Here is an 18896-nt window from a genome sequence, read left to right as displayed (position 1 = left end):
GCTTGAACTCAGAACCTGGGTGCTATCCCTTACCCTTTTTACTCAAGGCTGGCACTCTACCACAGCTCCACTTTTGGCTTTTGGGTGGTTAATTGAAGATAAGAGTTGGACTTTCTTGCTCCGGGTGGCTTTGAACCTCCATCTTCACTCAAGTGGTTGAATGCTTGCCTAGGTTCAATTCTCAGTACTGCAAAGAATAAATGGCAGGAGGGAGGGAGGGAAAGAGGGAAGGATAAAGGAAGGAAGGTAGGTAGGTAGGTAGGCAGGCAGGCAGGCAGGCGAGAGATAGAAAGAGAGAGAGAACATTCACTATGTCTAACAGAGGTCTCACATCCAGAGTCTACTAAACATCTTCACATTAGCGGTTGGTTAGAAGAAAGGCAGAAAATCCAGCTAGAAGAGATGACAGCTTGAGCTGTCATAATAGAAGGTCCAATGAACATATCTTCATATGAGTGCTAGTTCAAACACTCAGTTTATTAGTTTTACAGGAAATGTTAATTAAAATCCCATGAATAATTACTATGCCCTTTAGAGTGAGCTCACCTGCAGGTGCCGGTAGACCATGAGGACATAGAAGACCTCAAGCTGCTGGTGAGTGACTTACCCTGTTACCTGCCCATCCCTTTTGGCATACATGGTAGTAACTACTCTCACTCATATCTGTACTCGTTATGACTCAGACTGTGCTTGGGTATATATGTTACCAGAAGACATAGAAGAGTATTTATATAAGCATACTCACACATATACATACACACATACATACACATAGAAACATAACAAGAACCACACAGAGTGCATTCAAAGAAAGTTGAAAAAATGTCCATAGTACCATTAGTCATATAGCCAAAAGGTTGAATGTGGCCAGTGACAGTACAGAGGATAAATAATTATACAGGGCTATGCAATTCAGCATAGATCAAAACACAGCTATTAGCATATTGTGGAACGAAAGACAGCAGGCAGCATGGACACATGGTGCATGGTATTCCAGTTCCCTTATCTAAATTAGACACAGGAATACTTCTAGAAAGGGTAAGAGAGTGGACAGTGGGGAGCATAATCCACAGGCTATAGGCCTTGTGTTCTCCTCATGCTCTGTTTCCTCATATACCTCTGACAGGTATACTTGTTTTGTGCTGAAAAAGAATCTCAGTTTAAAGAATAATTGATTACACTTGATCTTATTTTTAAATTCGGAGTCATTGACAATAATAGTATAGTTTAGACCATAAATTGAGAAAATTGGTTTTTTTCTAATTACTCTTATTTTGTGAATTTCTTTTTAGGTATGAATTAAGAATTCGTTATTTGCCAAAAGGATTTCTAAACCAGTTTACTGAAGACAAGCCAACTCTGAATTTCTTCTACCAACAGGTATAAGAGAATAATATACTTCATTTTGTTTCTTTGACTCTTAATAGGTTTCATTTTTATCTAGACATAGAGTAAACCTAACATTTGAGAGAGTATCAATTCTTCAGCATATGACAATGAGAATCTTTTACCCAAATAAATATTGTTTGTGCTCTGAGAAATTTTCACTTGGAGACAGCGAACCCATTAACATTGTTCTACAATTCAAGAGTCATTTTGCCTATCAATAAATTTCATATATAAAAGTTGTTACAGTGAACTTTACTCATCTTGATTACAGTTTGCATAATTAAGTAATAATACAGTTTTTTACACCAGCTAGCTTGTTTTTTATACCTTAGGCAATAAATATTTGTGACCTAGATGTACTAACACAATATTACAACCAAGTAAATGTTACTGCTTAATAATACTGAAGACTATGTCTCCAAAGGCTACTAAATATCAAAGCATTCATACAATTTTGTTGTTTAGTATACTTTTTTTTTTTGGTCTTAATGGACATATTAAATGTCTGTTTTGGGTCAGGAGTGCTGAAACTAATTTACTCTTTTTTTTTAATTTTTATTTTTTTTTTATTGTGAAAATACTGTACAGAGGGGTTACAATTACATGGGCAAGATAATGAGTACATTTCTTATCAAGCATTGTAGCTCCTCCTTTGTTTCCCCTTCCCAACCCTTCCCATCCTCCCCCCCCCCCCCCCGCTCCCCCCACCCAATCCTCCCCGCCCCCCCAAAACTAATTTACTCTTTATTATTATTAATTTCCTCTATTTGCTTTACTTATTTATTTATCTCCTCTTATTTGTTCCTTTTATCTTCTAGAAAAATCTTGGAAACAATTAGCTTGTGTTGCTTGTGTGAACTATAGGACTATATGTAGAAAGGTTGTCATCTTAGTGTAAGTGTGTGCAGTGGGAATAGCACCCAGGAATATGTCATTGAGGAAAGAGTTCACCTTCAGATTAGGAAAAGTTGAACTTTCTCTATAGGAAGGGGAGGGGAGAGAAAAAAAAATTTCTGTTTAAGTCTAAGCTAAAGTACGTGAATAAAAATCAGGTCATAGGGAATACATCCTGTAAATGGAGGAGCTTAGGTTTGTTCATATAAGTTATTTGAAGCCTTGATTAGATTTGTGTGTGTGTGTGTGTGCACGTGCCCCCGTGCACGTCAGACTTGGGTCTTGAACTCAGGGCCTAGGTGCTGTTCCTGAGCTTTTGTGCTTGAGGTTAGCACTCTACCACTTGAGCAATAGCTCTCCTTCTGGCTTTTTTTTTGGTGGTTATTTGCAGATAAGAGTCTCTTGGACCTTCACGTCTGACCTGGTTTAAACCATAGTCCTCAAATCTCAGCCTCCTGAATAGAGAATTTTCAGTTTTTAAGTGAGATCACCCTGATTGGATGTCAGTGTGGAAGTGGAATAGATTTGTAAAGATGCAAACATGTTAGGAGAGATCTTTACCCAGTCCAAAAAGAAATAAGAAAGTTTAAGAGTATAGTAATAAGCTAATGTGGTGGATGAATTTGACAGTATCCTGAGACAACTAAAACAAACTAGAAAAATAAGGAAGAAACATAGGTATGAGACTGGACATCTAGTACCAGGAAGGTACAGTGGTGGATTAGATTGAGGAGAGTGAGATGAGAAGGTGAAAGTCTCTTTCCTCGCTGTGTGAGATAATACAGAGCTCACAAGAGTCACAGTGAGAAGGCAGGCAGCTACGCGAGTCTCTACCAGTTGGAATTGGGGTAAGGTAGAGTCATGCAGAAAATGTCAGGTGTGGGCTGGGAAGGTGGCTCAGTGGTAGAGCGCTTGCCTTGCATGCATGAGGCCATGGGTTCGATTCCTCAGCACCACATAAGCAGAAAAAGCCAGAAGTGGCGCTGTGGCTCAAGCGGTAGAGCACTAGCCCTGAGCTGAAGAGCTGAGGGACAGCGCCCAGGCCCAGAGTTCAGGCCCCACAACTGACAAAAGAAAAGAAAAGAAAAGAAAAGAAAATGTCAGGTGTCAGGGAAGTAACTTGTAGGTAGTTTGAAGATTTACAGGAATACTGACTTGAATCAGAGAGAAGTTAATTATGGTTGAGTAGACAGAGAGGGCATGTTTGGATTCCCTCTAAGATTGCTGTTGACCTACTCATAAGTTGATGACCTACCCAGCTTACAAATGGCTCTTGTGTACCTCACTCTGTTGCACTTACTAGCTGTCTGCTGAATTGAACATTTTGGTGCCAGTGTTGACGAGAGAGTTTAACTGGCATGTTTCTACAGCTTATGTGTGTGTCATCTGAAATGCTGGGGCTAGAGGTCTTTCTGATCAGAATCATGTTGCTGTTGGGGTATTTGCATATAATGAGATGTTCTGAGAATGTCTTGAAGTGTATACACGAGATCATTTGTGCTTCACATGCTCCTTTTTTGGGGGGCGGGGGGGAGTCCAGTCGTGGGGCCTGAACTCTGGGCCTGGGCGCTGTCCCTCAGCTCTTCAGCTCAAGGCTAGTGCTCTACCACTGAGCCACAGTGCCACTTCCCGCTTTTTTTTCCTGCTTATGTGGTGCTGAGGAATCGAACCCAGGGCCTCAGGCATGCAAGGCAAGTACTCTACCACTGAGCCACCTTCCCAGTCCCTCACATACTCCTTATACACATAACCTGAAAGCAATCTTACATATATATTAAAATGATTTTGGGCATGAAGCAAAGTTCCATGGTGTGAAATTCTTTTTTTTTTTGGTCGGTCGTGGGGCTTGAACTCTGGGCCTGGGCGCTGTCCCTTAGCTCTTCAGCTCAAGGCGAGCGCTCTACCACTTGAACTACAGCGCCACTTCCGATTTTCTGGTGGTTTATTGGAGATAGGAGTCTCACAGTCTCTCCTGCCCGGGCTGGCTTTGAACCGCGACCCTCAGATCTCAGCCTCCTGAGTAGCTAGGATTACAAGCATGAGCCACCAGCGCCCGGCTGTGAAATTCTTTACTTGCACCATCTTGTCAAAACTCCCAGACTCAAAAGTTATGGGATTGGGAGCATTTTGAATTTTAGTTTCAAATTAGAGTACTTGACTTACATGGCATTTTTTTTTTCCTGCTAGATGATAAACTTTGATATTGGCATAGTTTCTCTGAGAAACAAATTTACCTACTAAAGAAATATATGGTTACTTTGATGGCATTGATTTCCTGAATATATGATACAGGCCTAAATAGCTCATAGTTTTTCCTTTTATACTTTCTAGGCTGACCTAAAAAATCAACAACTTTTCTGTTCCTTTTACCTTTACCACCCTCTTCCTAGCTTGTCCTAGTTTTTACTTTTTGAAAACTGTATGGTCAGCAGTACTACTGTGAATGCCAGTGAGTCCAAAAGATCTTCTTTCCTAAGAGGACATGTTTCACTGTACTGTGGAATCAAGTTGAATAGTCCTTATAAAATGCTAAGTATAGGGGCTGGGAAAGTGGCTCAGTGGTAGACTGCTTGCCTTGCATGTATGAGGCTCTGGGTTTGATTCCTTAGCACCACATAAGCTGGAAGTGGCACCGTAGCTCAAGTAGTAGAACACTAGCCTTGAGCTGAAGAGCTGAGGGACAGCACCCAGGCCTAGAATTCAGGCCCCAGGGGTTGGGATGTAGCTCAGTGGCAAAGCGCTTGCCTAGCAAGTGCAACGTCCTGGGTTGGATCCCCAGTACCAAAAAAGAAAAAAGACCCTCCCCTCCCCAAAAAAAGAATTCAGGCCCCAGGACCGACCAAATCAACAACAACAAAAAACAACACTAAGTATAATGTTCAGTGAATACTGTTGTGATTTTGCAGCTATGTGGGCTGAGGTCCTTTTCTGAGCCTTTTGCTTGTCCCATTTCTTACCATAGGGATTATTAATGTTGATGAAATGAGAAAAACCTGCCTGTCAAGTAATTTCCTAATCATTCTTTAAATCTGGCTGTGCAGGCAATAGCAGGCTGCCTAGCATTAAGAATTTATTATTTGTAATCAAGATGCAGGCTTTGGTTGGTTCATGCCCTGTTCTCTCCTCCTTGTGCTGTCTACGACCCTTGAAGTCTTCTTTACCACCTTTTGCTGTCATCCATTTCTACTCTGTTTTTGGGGTCTTTTTGGTCAGTCATGGGGCTTGAACTCTGGGCCTGGGCGCTATCCCTTAGGTCTTCAGCTCAAGGCTAGCCCTCTACCACTTGAGCCACAGCGCCACTTCCAGTTTTCTAGTTAGTGGTTTATTGGAGATAAGAGTCTCACAGACTTTCCTGCCCAGGCTGGCTTTGAACCGTGATCCTCAGATCTCAGCCTCCTGAGTACCTAGGATTATAGGTGTGAGCCACCGGCTAAAACTTACCATTCCCTTTTGTTTGTTTGTTTTGGGTTTGTTGTTGTTGTTGTTTTGTCGACAGTGGGGCTTGAACTCTGGGCCTGGGCACTCTCCCTCAGCTCTTCAGCTCAAGGCAAGCGCTCTACCACTTGAGCCACAGCACCACTCTACTTCTCTGTTTTTATCTTGTCTTCTTTTTCATTTTTAAAGTTGGTTTATTCATGTGGCATATGTTTGTAAAGTACAGAAAATACTCCAAAGCATCTCATCTCTGTTATACTATTTGTTATATGTGCTTTTACAGTAGTTTCCCAAGTACACACTTTGTTTTTGGGTGCTGGTCCTAGGGATTGAACTCAGGGCATGGGTGATATCCTTGAGATTTTTTTGCTTAGAGCTAGCACTCAACCACTTGAGCCACAAGTCTACTTCCTGTTTTTTTGGTCATTAATTGGAGATACTTTGATGGTTAATTGGACTTTCCTGCCCAAGCTGGCTTTGAACTGTGAACTTCAGATCTCTGCCTCCTGGGTAGCTAGGATTGCAGGTATGAGGCCAGTGCTTGGCTTCTACTTATACACATTTTGCAAGAATACAGCTGCAGCTAAGTCATGCCCTTGATAATTATCTGGTTTACATGACAATAAACAGGGAGAGCTAGGTGATACTTGTAGCCACAAATGGGCAGGGGAGAAGGGACACTTCATGATTTCTCAGAACTTACACTTGGACAGTACTAGGCCTTCAGTTGGGATGTGTCTCACTGCAGTCTTGAATCAAGTTGAGTAGTCCTTATAAATATAGAAAACCTAGGGCTGGGAAGCTGGCTCAGTGGTAGAATGCGTGGCTTACATGCATGAGGGCCCTGGGTTTGATTCCTCAGCACATAAGCAGAAAAAGTCCAAAGTGGCGCCGTGACACTCAAATGGTAGAGCTGAGGGACAGCGCCCAGGCCCAGAGTTCAGGCCCCACAACCGACTAAAAGAACAAAAATTAATGTAAAGTGCAGTGAATACTATTGTATGCTTCCTTGCATTTTGTAGCTCTGTAGCCTAGGACAGTTCTTTTCCTGAGGTGTGTTTGGCAGCCCCCTTGCTATCAGCATCATTTTCTAAATAAGAAACAGTGGAACACTGACAGTTTCTCTATTTGACCTAATAATTTGATCTATAGGAATTTATTCTAAAATGTAATAAGATGTACATGTATGTCTGTATGAGATTACTCAAGAATATTACAGTAACAGAAAGGGAAATGGAAGCATTGCATCTCTACTGGGTTAGTAAGCCCTGTGGAATTTCAAGTCTGTGCATCATCATAACAGCAATGCATAGCAGTTGATATCCATGGATGTGAAAGGTCTTGTATTAAAGGCTACTCTTTAATTTGTTGGAAAAAATGATCAATTTTGAATTTTATCCTGAACTAATGAAGTTCTGAAAATACAAGTTTTCATTGCTAGCTTGGCAAGTCATAATGTATTTGACTTCTTGTGATAAAGCCTCAATGAAGACTCAGTCCTAATATGTGTTTTGAGATTTCAGAGTTATCACAGATAATCTTTGTATACATAGGTACACTCATACATAGGTACAAGTGTAGACTTAATTCCAAAGTTCTCCTATTTAAACTAACACACATTCTCTTTTTTTATAGCCACTGGGAATTTAGGTGAACTACTAAGAACTTGCTGTGGAATTGTCATTGAATTCTGAAATGAATTAATCACTTTATAAGGGTTTTGGAATTTGATTACACCACTACCTGTGAAAAATCTGTAATATTTGATGCCAATATATATAATATATATGTATTATGTGAATTTTCCCTGAATTCTAAACTAAATTAGTCTTTTTTATGTGTGTCAGTTCTGAGGCTACACTCAGGGCTTGGGCCCTGTCCCTGGGCTTTTTGCTATAAGCTAGTGTTCCACCACTTGAGCCACAGCTCCACTTGCAGCTTTTTGGTGATTGATTGGAGGTAAGAGTCTCAACAGATTTTCCTGACTAAGGTGGCTTTGAGTATCAGTCCTCAGATCTCAGCCTCTTGAGTAGCTAGGATTACCGGCATAAGCCACTGGTCCCTGGCTTAACTCAGTGTTTTGTGGTTTTTTTTTGGATCGGTCATGGGCCTTGAGCTCTGGGCCTGGGTGCTGTCTCTTAGCTCTTCAGCTCAAGGCTAGTGCTCTACCACTTGAGCCACAGTGCCACTTCTGGTTTTCTAGTGATTTATTGGAGATAAGAGTCTTACAGACTTTCCTGCCTTGACTGGCAAAAACTGTAATCCTCAGATCTAAGCCTCCTGAGTACCTAGGATTAACAGGTGTGAGCCACCTGTGCTCAGCTAAATCAGTGCATTTTTAAATTGACTGTAACATTGAAGACATCTATTGTTTTGTAGGCTGTTAACCGTGGAAAACCCCTGATACTGCTCATGCAAAAATTCCCTGTCCCATGCCCCTCCAGAAGTTTGTCTTGAAGTTTGTTTATCACTCCTTTATTCCTTTTGTTGGCCATTTGTCATGTTTTGTTTTGTTTTCTGTTAGTTAACTCTAGTTATAGGGGGAGAGTGATTCCAACCAGTCTCACTCCTGCTGTCACTCTCCCCACACACAGAAAGCTCCATCAGATTTCATTGTTGCTTTCATAGTTAAAAATAATATTCACTGTCTTGCTTTTCCCTTTCCTCATTCCTATCTTTTCCTAATTAGTCCCTTAACTGATTCATTAACAGACCAAGAGTGAAGTATTTTGCAGTCCTGCCCTAAGGTACAAGCTGACCCTAGTTCTCCAGCCCTCTATGTGTTTGTCATTGGCTTGAGTTTGGCTTTGTTTCCCACTTTACTGAAGCATTTGAGAAGAGTTTGTTTAAAATCTACTTCCTTAAAATCTACTTGTTTAAAAGCTACTTCCTTTCAATGAGCAGATTGATGAGGACATTTGATTGTAACTGATAGGAATGTGATCGTCCGGATATTTCAATTTGTATCCCTTGTGAGTCAATTAAAAAATAATTTGCACTGTGGTTAGAAATTGTAGTCCATTTGAAACTGATAGTTCATATTTTGTCCAAAGCAGTCTTGCTTGAGTAGACTGTGTTACCTTTAATCTTCCACTGCAGGCAATTAAATAAATATCTGTTATTTCAAGGATGATAATTTTGTTCTTCCAGTTTGAGTCTCTAGTATCTTTTTTTCCTGCCTAAAAGACACCACTGCTATATGATAATTTTTTCTCAGGGTACTTTAAAGCAGTCTTACTGACTGATTTTTACATCACTATTGAAATTTGCTTTCACCCTGTCTCTTTGTAGCTGATCTATCTTTTCTCTGGCTTGTTTTAGGATCTTTTTTGTCTTAGATAGTGTGTGCTTTTATTACAAACCAATTGTGGATTTCCATTTTCTTCTTGATCTCTGTTGTATTCCTGTGCCTCTCTAGTTTCCCTCTTGTTAATCAATTCTGGACTTAGTATTGTACAGATACTGCCTCAGTTCCTTGTTATTCCTTCTCAGAGTTAAGCTAGCATCAGCATTGTCTCTCATTTATTCCTTCATACCCATTAACTTCTGTTTCATAGTTTCATGGTCTCTCTAGGATATATAATTCAGAATGTATCAGATCACTAACTCTTTTTATAGTTCATTTTATGTTTAGTAAATTTGAGTTTTTATTTCATTTTTCACACACATTTTATTTCTTTAAAAATTGTCAATTTCATCCAGGTGCCTGTAGCTCACTCCTGTAATCCTAGCTACTCAGGAAGCTGAGATTTGAGGATCATGGTTCAAAGCCAGCCTGGGCAGGAAATCCATGAAACTCTTTATCTCCAATAAACCACCAGAAAACCAGAAGTGGCACTGTAGCTCAAGTGGTAGAGTGCTAGCCTTGAGCTGAAGAGCAGAGGGACAGTGCTCAGGCCCAGAGTTCAAGCCCCACGACCGATGAAAAAAAGAATTGTCAAGTTCTGTTTCATTGTCCTTATCACTTGATCTCTACTATGTTTTTCTTTTACTGTTTCATCTTTAGTTACTGTCTTCATTCTGGTCTTTTTATCCATGGGTAATGGATTGTGCTGGCTCTTACATGGTCTTTTTCATTGTGTGTTCTGAAACCCTTCTTCATTGGGCCTCACAACAACATTTGTGGACATTCCTTTTTCTAAAGGTTTTTACTTAGCTGGGAAGGTGGCTTAGTGGTAGAGTACTTGCCTAACATGCATGAAGCTGTGGGTTCGATTCCTCAGCACCACATAAGCAGAAAAAGCCAGAAGTGGCACTGTGGCTCAAGTAGTAGAGTGCTAGCCTTGAGCACAGAGAGGCTCAGGGACAGCACCTAGGACTGGCAAAAAAAAAAAATTTAAAAAAACAAAAACAAAACCCTAAAGGTTTTTTTACTTGCTGGGAAAGAGGCTCTAATAAATGTGGCCTTTTGAGCAGTTACTCCAAATTATGCGGACTACAGGGTTTAAGAATCAGAATGTCACGGGCTGGGAAGTTGGCTCAGTGTTAGAGCGCTTGCCTTGCATGCCTGAGGCCCTGGGTTCAATTCCCCAGCACCACATAAGCAAAAAGAAAAAAGCCGGAAGTGGCACTGTGACTCAAGTGGTAGAGCTCTAGCCTTGAGCTGAAGAGCTGAGGGACAGTGCCCAGGCCCAGAGTTCAGGCCCCACGACTGGACCCCTCCCCCCCCCCAAAAAAAAAAAAAGAATCAGACTGTCACATGGGGAAGCGGGGACCAGTGTTCAGTGCTGTCCTCAGCTGGCTACAGCAGACACTTCTTCCAATTGGTCCCCCAGCCTTCTCAGGGTCTTAGCTTGCTTCTTCATCCTGGCCCTATCCCTTTTCATTTACCTTTGATCCCCATACACAGGTAAGAACATTGAGTGTTCTTATATTGTTCATGACTCTAGTTCTGGTTCAGCTGGCAAGCCTCTTTAGCTGTCTTTTTGGAATCCTGGTCAGTGATTATTATTTCTATGCAGGGCCCTGAGAGAAAGGAGCTTGGTGGTTTAAGACCTGAAAGAAGGCCATTGTGGCTGGGGATGGGAGAACAGCTAAGAAGACAGTGGTGTCTGAGAGATGAGATAGTAAGGCATTTCCTCTTTTGCCCTTATGATGAAAGGCTCAGGGAAGGTTTTGTTTCCAGGGATAACAGTACCCAGCTGGGTTTCAAAGGCATTATTCATTTGTTTTCAGTTGTTTCATAAGCTAAGGGTGATCTCCTGACAGTCCACAAGCATCATGGCTGAATTTGATTACTCTCATGACAGGTTCAACTGTTGGGAACTTAGTTTCTTTTACTTCAGGGTTTTACTTTTGTTGCAATATTTTATTACAAAATTTATCCAGTTGAGGGCTGGGAAGGTGGCTCAGTGGTAGAGCACTTGTCTTGCATGCATGAGGCCCTGGGTTTGATTCCTCAGCACCACATTAGCATTTTATTTTATTTTATTTTATTTTATTTTTTATTGTAAAGCTACTATACAGAGGGTTACAGTTACATGAGTGAGGTTATGAGTACACTTCCTCTTGAACATTGTTACCCCCTCCATTGTTTTCCCCCTACCATCCCCTCCCTCCCTCCCTTCCCCGAGGTTCTTTTTTTTTTTTTTTGATTGTGATTAAATGATTACATAATTTCAAAGTCACAAGTTCATTCTAACTTCCCTGGAGCAAATTGTCTACCACAGTCTGTAATATATAACAGTGTTCACATGTTATATACCATATTTGTGATCAGCAGCATGAGGATATTTAGTAGTGGTTCAACCAGATGAGCGGGAGTTCTTTGTTTCTTAAGTCCTGTTAGTTTTGCCGTATCACCTAACCTTTTGGATTTAGCATCCACTTATGAGGGAGACCATGTACCGTTTGTCTCTTCGTTCTTGGCTTACCTCGCTCAACATGATTCCTTCTAGCTCCATCCATTTCCCTGCAAATGCCATTATTTTGTCATTTCTAATGGCTGCATAATATTCCATTGTGTATAGATACCACAATTTTTGGATCCATTCATCTGTGGTGGGGCACCTAGGTTGTTTCCATATCCTAGCTATTGCGAACAGTGCTGCAATAAACATGGAGGTGCACGTGTCCTTGTATATTGGTTCCTGTTGTTCAGGGTAGATGCCTAGAAGTGGTATGACTGGGTCATAAGGGAGGTCAATCTTTAGCTTTCTAAGGACCCTCCAGACTGCTTTCCAAAGTGGTTGTATAAGTGTACATTCCCACCAGCAGTGTAATAGGGTTCCTCTTTCTCCACATCCCCTCCAGCATTTGTCGTTGCACATTAGCATTTTAAAAAAAGCCAGAAGTGGCTCTGTGGCTCAAGTGGTAAAGTGCTAGCCTTGAGCTGAAAAGCTGAGGGACAGCGCCCAGGCCCAGAGTTCAGGCCCCACGACCGGACCCTTCCCCCTCCCCCCCCCCCCCCCCCCCAATTTTTTTTTTTAACCAGTTGAAACTTGAAAGAGTTTTACGGTGATCCTCAATGTTTATCCACATGGATTCTGCCTGTGGCATTTAGTATGCTTCCCTTTACCTTTTATCTGCTCATCTTGGGGATATTTCATTATAATTTCTGATTAAAGTATATAACATGAATATTGTTTTAGAGTTCAGTATTGAATTACAGCTTAAAAATGTAATATTTGTATGTACTTAAGTATACAGCTAATATGTTTGTATTGTTGAATTTTCACAAATGCATTCACTAATCATCTAACTGCCTTTCAGGAAGTAGACTATTGTTATTACCCCCAGTGCTTCCTGTCAACCCTTTCCAATTAGCCCACCTCAATTACAAGCATCCTGTGTTCCTGTTTTACCACTGCTGTGGTTTGGGTTACCTTTTTTTCCTTATAAACCAATTCACATGGTCTGTATCTCCAACCCCCCGCCCTCTGGTGTGGGGCCTGAACTCTGGGCCTGGGTGCTGTCCCTCAGTTCTTCAGCTCAAGGCTAGCACTCTGTCACTTGAGCCAGAACACCACTTCCAGCTTTTTTCTGCTTATGTGGTGCTGAGGAAATCAAACTCAGGGCCTATGCATGCAGGGCAAGCACTCTTCCACTGAGCCACCTTCCCAGCCCCACATGGTCTGTTTTTAATATATGCCTTTGTTTTCAGCATCATGTTTTTTGTCTTGTTTAATTGTGCTGAGATTTGAACTTAGAGCCTCCAGCTCTGTTTTTTTGTTGTTGTTGTTGTTGCTTTTGTAGTTTTTTTGTTTCTGTTCCTGTTTTTGTTTTTGTTTGTGCTAGTCCTGGGGCTTGAACTCAGGGCCTGTCCCTGAGCTTCTTTTTGCTCAAGGCTAGCACTCTACCTCTTGAGCCACAGCATCACTTCTGGCTTTTTCTGTTTATGTGGTACTGAGGAATCAAACCCAGGGCTTAATGCATGCTAGGCAAGCACTCTACCATTGAGCCACATTCCCAGCCTGTGTTGGTTCTTTTTGAGGAGATAGTCTTAGGAACTTTGCCCATACTGGCTTTGAACTCTGATCATATAATTCTGAGCCTCCAGGTAGCTAGCACAGTAAGTGTGAGCCACCAGTATGGCTAGTTAGGATCATGTTTTTGAGATTTCAGTCATTTGTTTCTTTTTATTGTTTTCTGTTGTATAAATATATTGTAAGGCTTTAAAAAAATTCTCTCATTAATGGATAATCTTACCTTTTTCTCAAAGTATTGTTAATGAAGTGACTATAAATAATTATAAACATCATTTTTACTACTGTTAATGAAATGACTAAGCTAGTGTAAGCATCATTACTTCTGAAATTTAATAGCTTGGTTTGAGAAAGTGCCAGTCCTCTGCCAAAATTGTTTTTAAGTTTTTATATTAGTAGCACATGAGTTCCTGTTGTTCCTACTCCGTTTTTCAATTTAGCCTGACTAGTATGTGTGGTGGAAACATATACTGGTTTTCAGTCACTTGTGAGTACTGACCAGTAATGGCTGAGCTTTCTCACGCGTCTGTCTCAGCACTCAAGAGGGCAGAGGCAGGAGAGGCACATGTTCAGGGTCCTCCTGGGATATACGTAGTTAGGCTTGTCTCACTGTATATTAGAGGAGAGGTCCCAGTTTGTTTTTGCTTTTGAACACCTGGGAAAGGCATACAGAACCTTCACATAAATGTAGTGCAGCGTGTGAGCTGTTTCTGAAGTTCCATGTGTGCTTTCTTAGCCTATAAGGGCCTCTTTTGGTAGGAAAATGCTACTCTTTTGGTTATTTTTGATAATACTAATTTTCTGTTTAGAATTAAGCATAGATATTGACACAGTTTAAACAGACATGTACAAGGTACTCAGCAGAAGTTTATCAAGCAATTGCATTGAAAAACTATTCCTTTAAAAAACAGCTATTTCCCATTCCTTCTATCACAGGTGAAGAGTGACTACATGTTAGAGATAGCTGATCAGGTGGACCAGGAGATTGCTTTGAAGTTGGGTTGTCTAGAAATACGGTAGGTGGCAACTGTATGCTGTATTCTGTATTCATTCGTATTTCTCATTATTTTTGAAAAATTTCCAGATATTTTCCCTTTCCTTATACTATTATCAACAAAATCTTGGATGGACTGTGACAAAACTATGAATTATTTATTTACTCTGCTTAGGCACCTCTCCCCAGTTTTTGTTTTTTAACAACAAACGATTCCTTGTATACACATACACATTTATATCTTCCCTGATTTTAGGCGATCATACTGGGAGATGCGAGGCAATGCGTTAGAAAAGAAGTCTAACTATGAAGTATTGGAGTAAGTATTACACACTGGAGCTACACTTGTGAAGATTCAGATAAATCATGCTAATTTATCTTGACTTAAGTATTGACTGAAATATTGCTATTTCCCAAACCTGTATATTGATATGAGGGAAAGTTTTAAGAAAAGATTCTTGAAGACATTAATTTTGTTAACATTTTAATTTGTTCTTAAATGCCTTAGTGCTAATGTGCATGTTCTGTCAAATGCTATAGACATTTTTGTGTTTGTAGATTGACTCTCACTGGAATAACTCATATTTTACACTGAAATCCAGAATTGCCTATAAATTACTTATTAATTATTCTATACTTTGTAAAAGCAAATGGACAATAGGGTTTCATGTTTATCTCTAGGTGAGAGTGGACTGGATTTCTCTAGCATATGTTCCCATGTACCTGTCAGGCCAGGCTCATGACACTATGCATTAATTGATTGATTGGTCAATCCTGAGGCTTGAACTCAGGGCCTAGTTGCTGTCCCAGAATTTATTTTGCTCAAGGTTTGTGCTCTACTTCTTGAGTCACAGCTCCCTTTCAGCTTTTTGGGTAGCTTAGTAGTTTGTATATAGGAGTCTTACAGATTTTCCTGCCTGGGCTGGCTTTAAACCATGATCCTCAAATCTCTGCTTCCTGAGTAGCTAACTAAGATTATAGACATGAGGTCAGCTTGAAGTTTATTTTTAGTAATTTTTGCATATAGTGTATTTTATGTAAATATGTATGTATGTATGTATTGCTGGTGCTAAGGGTTGAACTCTGGACTTGAGTGTTTGTTGTTATTGAGCCTCTTTGTGCTCAAGGCTAGTGCTCTACCACTTGAACCACAGCTCCATTTCCAGCTTTTTCTGAGTTGTTTGTTGGAGGTAAGAGTCTCATGGACTTTCCTGCCTGGGCTGGCTTCAAACTGCAAACCTCAGATGAGTCTCCTGAGTAGCTAGAATTACAGGTGTGAGCTACCAATGCTCAGCTTTATTTTTATTTATTTATTTATTTGGTCCTGAAACTTGAACTCGAGGCCTGGACATTCTCCCTGAGCTTTTTCACTTAAAGCTAGCACTCATTATACCACTTTGAGCCAGTGCCACTTTGAGTTTTCTGGAGTGATTAATTGGAGATAAGAGTCTCATGGGCTTTCCTGCCCCAGCTGGCTTCGAACCATGATCCTCAGATCTCAGCCTCTGAGTAGCTAGGATTATAGGTGTGAGCCACCAGAACCTGGCTCTTGATTTAGTTATTTTGAGAAAGTCTTGTTTTTACCTGGGATAGCCTCCTAGTATATTTTATTATAATTGTTTATATAATTGTCTCTCCTTTCTCTTAGAAAGTAGCTGCATCAGCATTGGCCTCTGCTGGCATTTCTAATACTTAACAGCGTACCTAAAATATATTAGGCATTCTATAGATATTTCTTGAATGAATAAATTTAAAACTTAAGCTTCAGTGAGGGAGAGCTGTTGTATACTTCACTTATAAAATGTTTAGCTAGCTTGCATGTTGGCCTAGGTTCCGTTCTCAGCACTGGAAAAAATATTGTAAAAAGTTTTTTTTTTTAATCAACTGAGGTTAATTATATCTGTGCTTTGTCTTCAGTGTCTTTCCTGTCTTCGTGGTCAGGGCTGTCTTTAACTGCCTGTAGTACAGGGCAGAATGGGGTGCCACTGGAGGAAGCAGGAGTTGGCATCAGTGTGCTTCTCTCTCACTGAAGCAAATCCTAGACAGTGGGTGTAGGACTTGTCCAGGACTTACTCGGTCTCTGGGGCCTTGGCTCCTTCCATCTTGCCATTCCATAAGCCATGGCCTTCTCATGGTCAGAGGTGGCTGCCAGTCTTCACTCATCTCATGGCTGTTTAGCCTTCATGAAGGGGAAAGGTATGACATGCTCTGTTCTCTGCTGTCCAGGATACAGCTGTGTACTGTATGTGTGTTTCCCTTTTAGGACCTTGCCAGCTCACAGTGATAATTCATTATCAAGGATTGTGGGAAGGCTCTATTCAGTTAATCTTGAGGTTTAAGTACCTAAGAACTACTTTTTGACTAAAAATACTGTTATGAACATTTTGGAGAAAGGATTAGATACAAATACCTATATGAGAATACACATTTAAGTTATATATCTTCAAGTTAGTTTTGGTTGCTTTTATACCCAGGCTTTGAATATTGATAAAATTATGGCCACAGTGTATTGAAGTCCAAAGATAAGACCAGAGTCTTAAGAGAAATAAATCCCAAAAGAGAAATAGAGTTATCCTTAAATGCTTAGTTTCTTTAAAAATCAATAGTGCATGAGCTAAGCTGAGGTCTGTAAAAGCTTGTTATATGGTAGTTTACACTCACATGTGTACACAAGATCACAGGCTGTGAATAGTTCAGCAGTCCTTGGAGTGCTGTGCACAGATGTGGGGTAGAGGAATCATTCCACACAACTTTCCTTTCAGGCCATTCTGGGTGGTTAGTGTGCTGTCATCTAAGTAAAGGCAGGCAATGAGGAGATCATAGCTCTTCGAGTATGAGTACACTATTTCAGAGCTACTAAATGTGGCAGGAATCAGTGCAGAGGTGATTTGGAGGTTGAATAAAGGGAAAGAGAAAGCAGGTCCCATCAGTCAACAGTTTCCTTAAAGGACTGTTAAATATAATAGATTTCTGGCTTAAAATTGATCACAAAAATAACTTTAAGAACTGGGTGCCTATGTCTCATGTCTGTTATTCCAGATACTCAGGAGGCTGAGATCTGGGTGGTCATGGTTTGAGACCAGTTCAGGCAGAAAAATTGGCTAGACTTCATTAGCCTTCATCAAAATAATTACCATGGCTAGAGGTATGACTCAAATGATAGAGTACCAATTGAGCAAGTACAAGAGCCTGAGTTCAAACTCTAGTACAGCAAAAAAATTTAATACTTTTATATCCCTAAAAATCTTACTCTGTATCTTTAGTGTCATATTTATTGAATGTTTATTGTCTTGTACCTTTTATACTGTGGAGCAGATGTTTACCTCAGTAAATTTAAAGAAAGAGAAAGTCTAGGTCAGATGTGGTAACACAGATCTATAATACCAGCACTTGAGACTGAGGCAGGAGGTTCATGAGTTCAGGCCGTATGAGCTATATAGAGTCCAGGCTTCAGAGACACCCTGTCAAACAAACAAACAAACAAAACACCCCAAAAAAGGAGCAGGAAATATTCGAATAATGTTTCTTCCCTTTGGTCTGGGTGGTGCTGTCTTCTCAGATAATTTGGTGAGTAACCAGATGAGCACAGACTGCTCTGTGGCTTCACATTGAAATAATGTGGCACTTGCAGAACAGATTATAGTCCCAATGGGCAAACAAGAAGCAGAAAATGCGGAGGGCCTCTTGAGGTCTCCCTCTGTGGACAGACAGGGCCCCACGGAGAGAGTGCTGGTGTGGAATAGCGCTGTCCTAAGACAACTTTGGTGCTGCTATACATGGTTAGTGAGTACCCTTCTCATCTCAACTTCCATATTCCCAGGGGTTTAGGAGCCTTGTGTGTACCATGGTAGTTGTCCTGTTACCCAGATCACCTATCACACCCCTCCTTGTCTTACTGGGAAGCCCTCAGGTTTACCACCTGGAGGCTAGGGATACAGGGCTCCCAGAACCCCAAAGTGTTCATTGTGACCTTGCACATTGCAGCTTTCCACTTGAGGTGATGGAAACCCTGAGTCACTCTGTCTAACCAGTAGTCACTGACCAGTTGGGGCTCCTGAACACTTGGGACGTAGCTCATGAGAGCAGGACAGAAATATAAAGTTAATGGTAACTAATAGCTGTTGTATTGGACAACATAGCACTAATCTGTCATTTGTGTGTCACTCCAAAGGTCCTTCTGAATTGATGATGGGGAACTAATAACCAGGGTTTGGCAGAATTTTGAAACCTTCCGGTGGGCTAGGCTTTTTGGGGGTTTAAATGCATTCAGGATGCACCCTTTTGTAGTTAACACTAATGAGCTGTAATGAAGCTCTGTAGTTTAGTTTTTTATGATGTGTAGTTTTTGTCTGTGTACGTATGTGTATGTGTGTGTGTGTGTGCGTGCATGTGCCTGAACCTGGAGCTTTAACTCAGGGCATTGTCCCTGAACTTTTGTGCTAGCACTCTTCCACTTAAGCCACAGCTCTACTTCTATTATCTAAATGGTGGTTAATTGGAGATGAGAGTCTTATGGACCTTCCTGCCCGGCTGGCTTCTAATCACAATTTTCATATCTCAGCCTGCTGAGTAGCCAGGATTACAGGCATGAACTACCAACACCAGCTTGTAAGTTTTATTTATTTTTTAATTCACTTATACAGTAGTTTTGTAGAATATAGACTCAAAGAGACTGTGTCTATCACCTGAGGTAAAGCTTCTGCATAGTAGTTTGCATCTCTAATCCAGTTCAAACCCAGCCTAGAGAGAGACAGCCTCAT

At 40.8% G+C, this 18896-nt stretch overlaps 1 protein-coding gene across 3 annotated transcripts in view; it reads left to right on the top strand.

Annotated features, from left to right (window-relative positions):
* The window catches only part of Ptk2 (protein tyrosine kinase 2), a 245114-nt gene that overhangs the window by 113024 nt on the left and 113194 nt on the right, over positions 1–18896 (top strand). For all 3 annotated transcript variants that reach the window (XM_042699910.1, XM_042699909.1, XM_042699911.1), the window contains 3 exons: positions 1293–1380; positions 14079–14158; positions 14393–14455. In XM_042699910.1, coding sequence (XP_042555844.1) covers positions 1293–1380; positions 14079–14158; positions 14393–14455 — 231 coding nt within the window. The remainder of the gene's footprint in view (positions 1–1292; positions 1381–14078; positions 14159–14392; positions 14456–18896) is intronic.

Source organism: Dipodomys spectabilis, unplaced genomic scaffold (genome assembly GCF_019054845.1).
Source record: "Dipodomys spectabilis isolate Male_0828 unplaced genomic scaffold, ASM1905484v1 ptg000264l, whole genome shotgun sequence".
NCBI lineage: Eukaryota > Metazoa > Chordata > Mammalia > Rodentia > Heteromyidae > Dipodomys > Dipodomys spectabilis.
The sequence above is the reverse complement of the archived record's forward strand: the minus strand, read 5'-3'. Positions and strand labels throughout refer to the sequence as shown.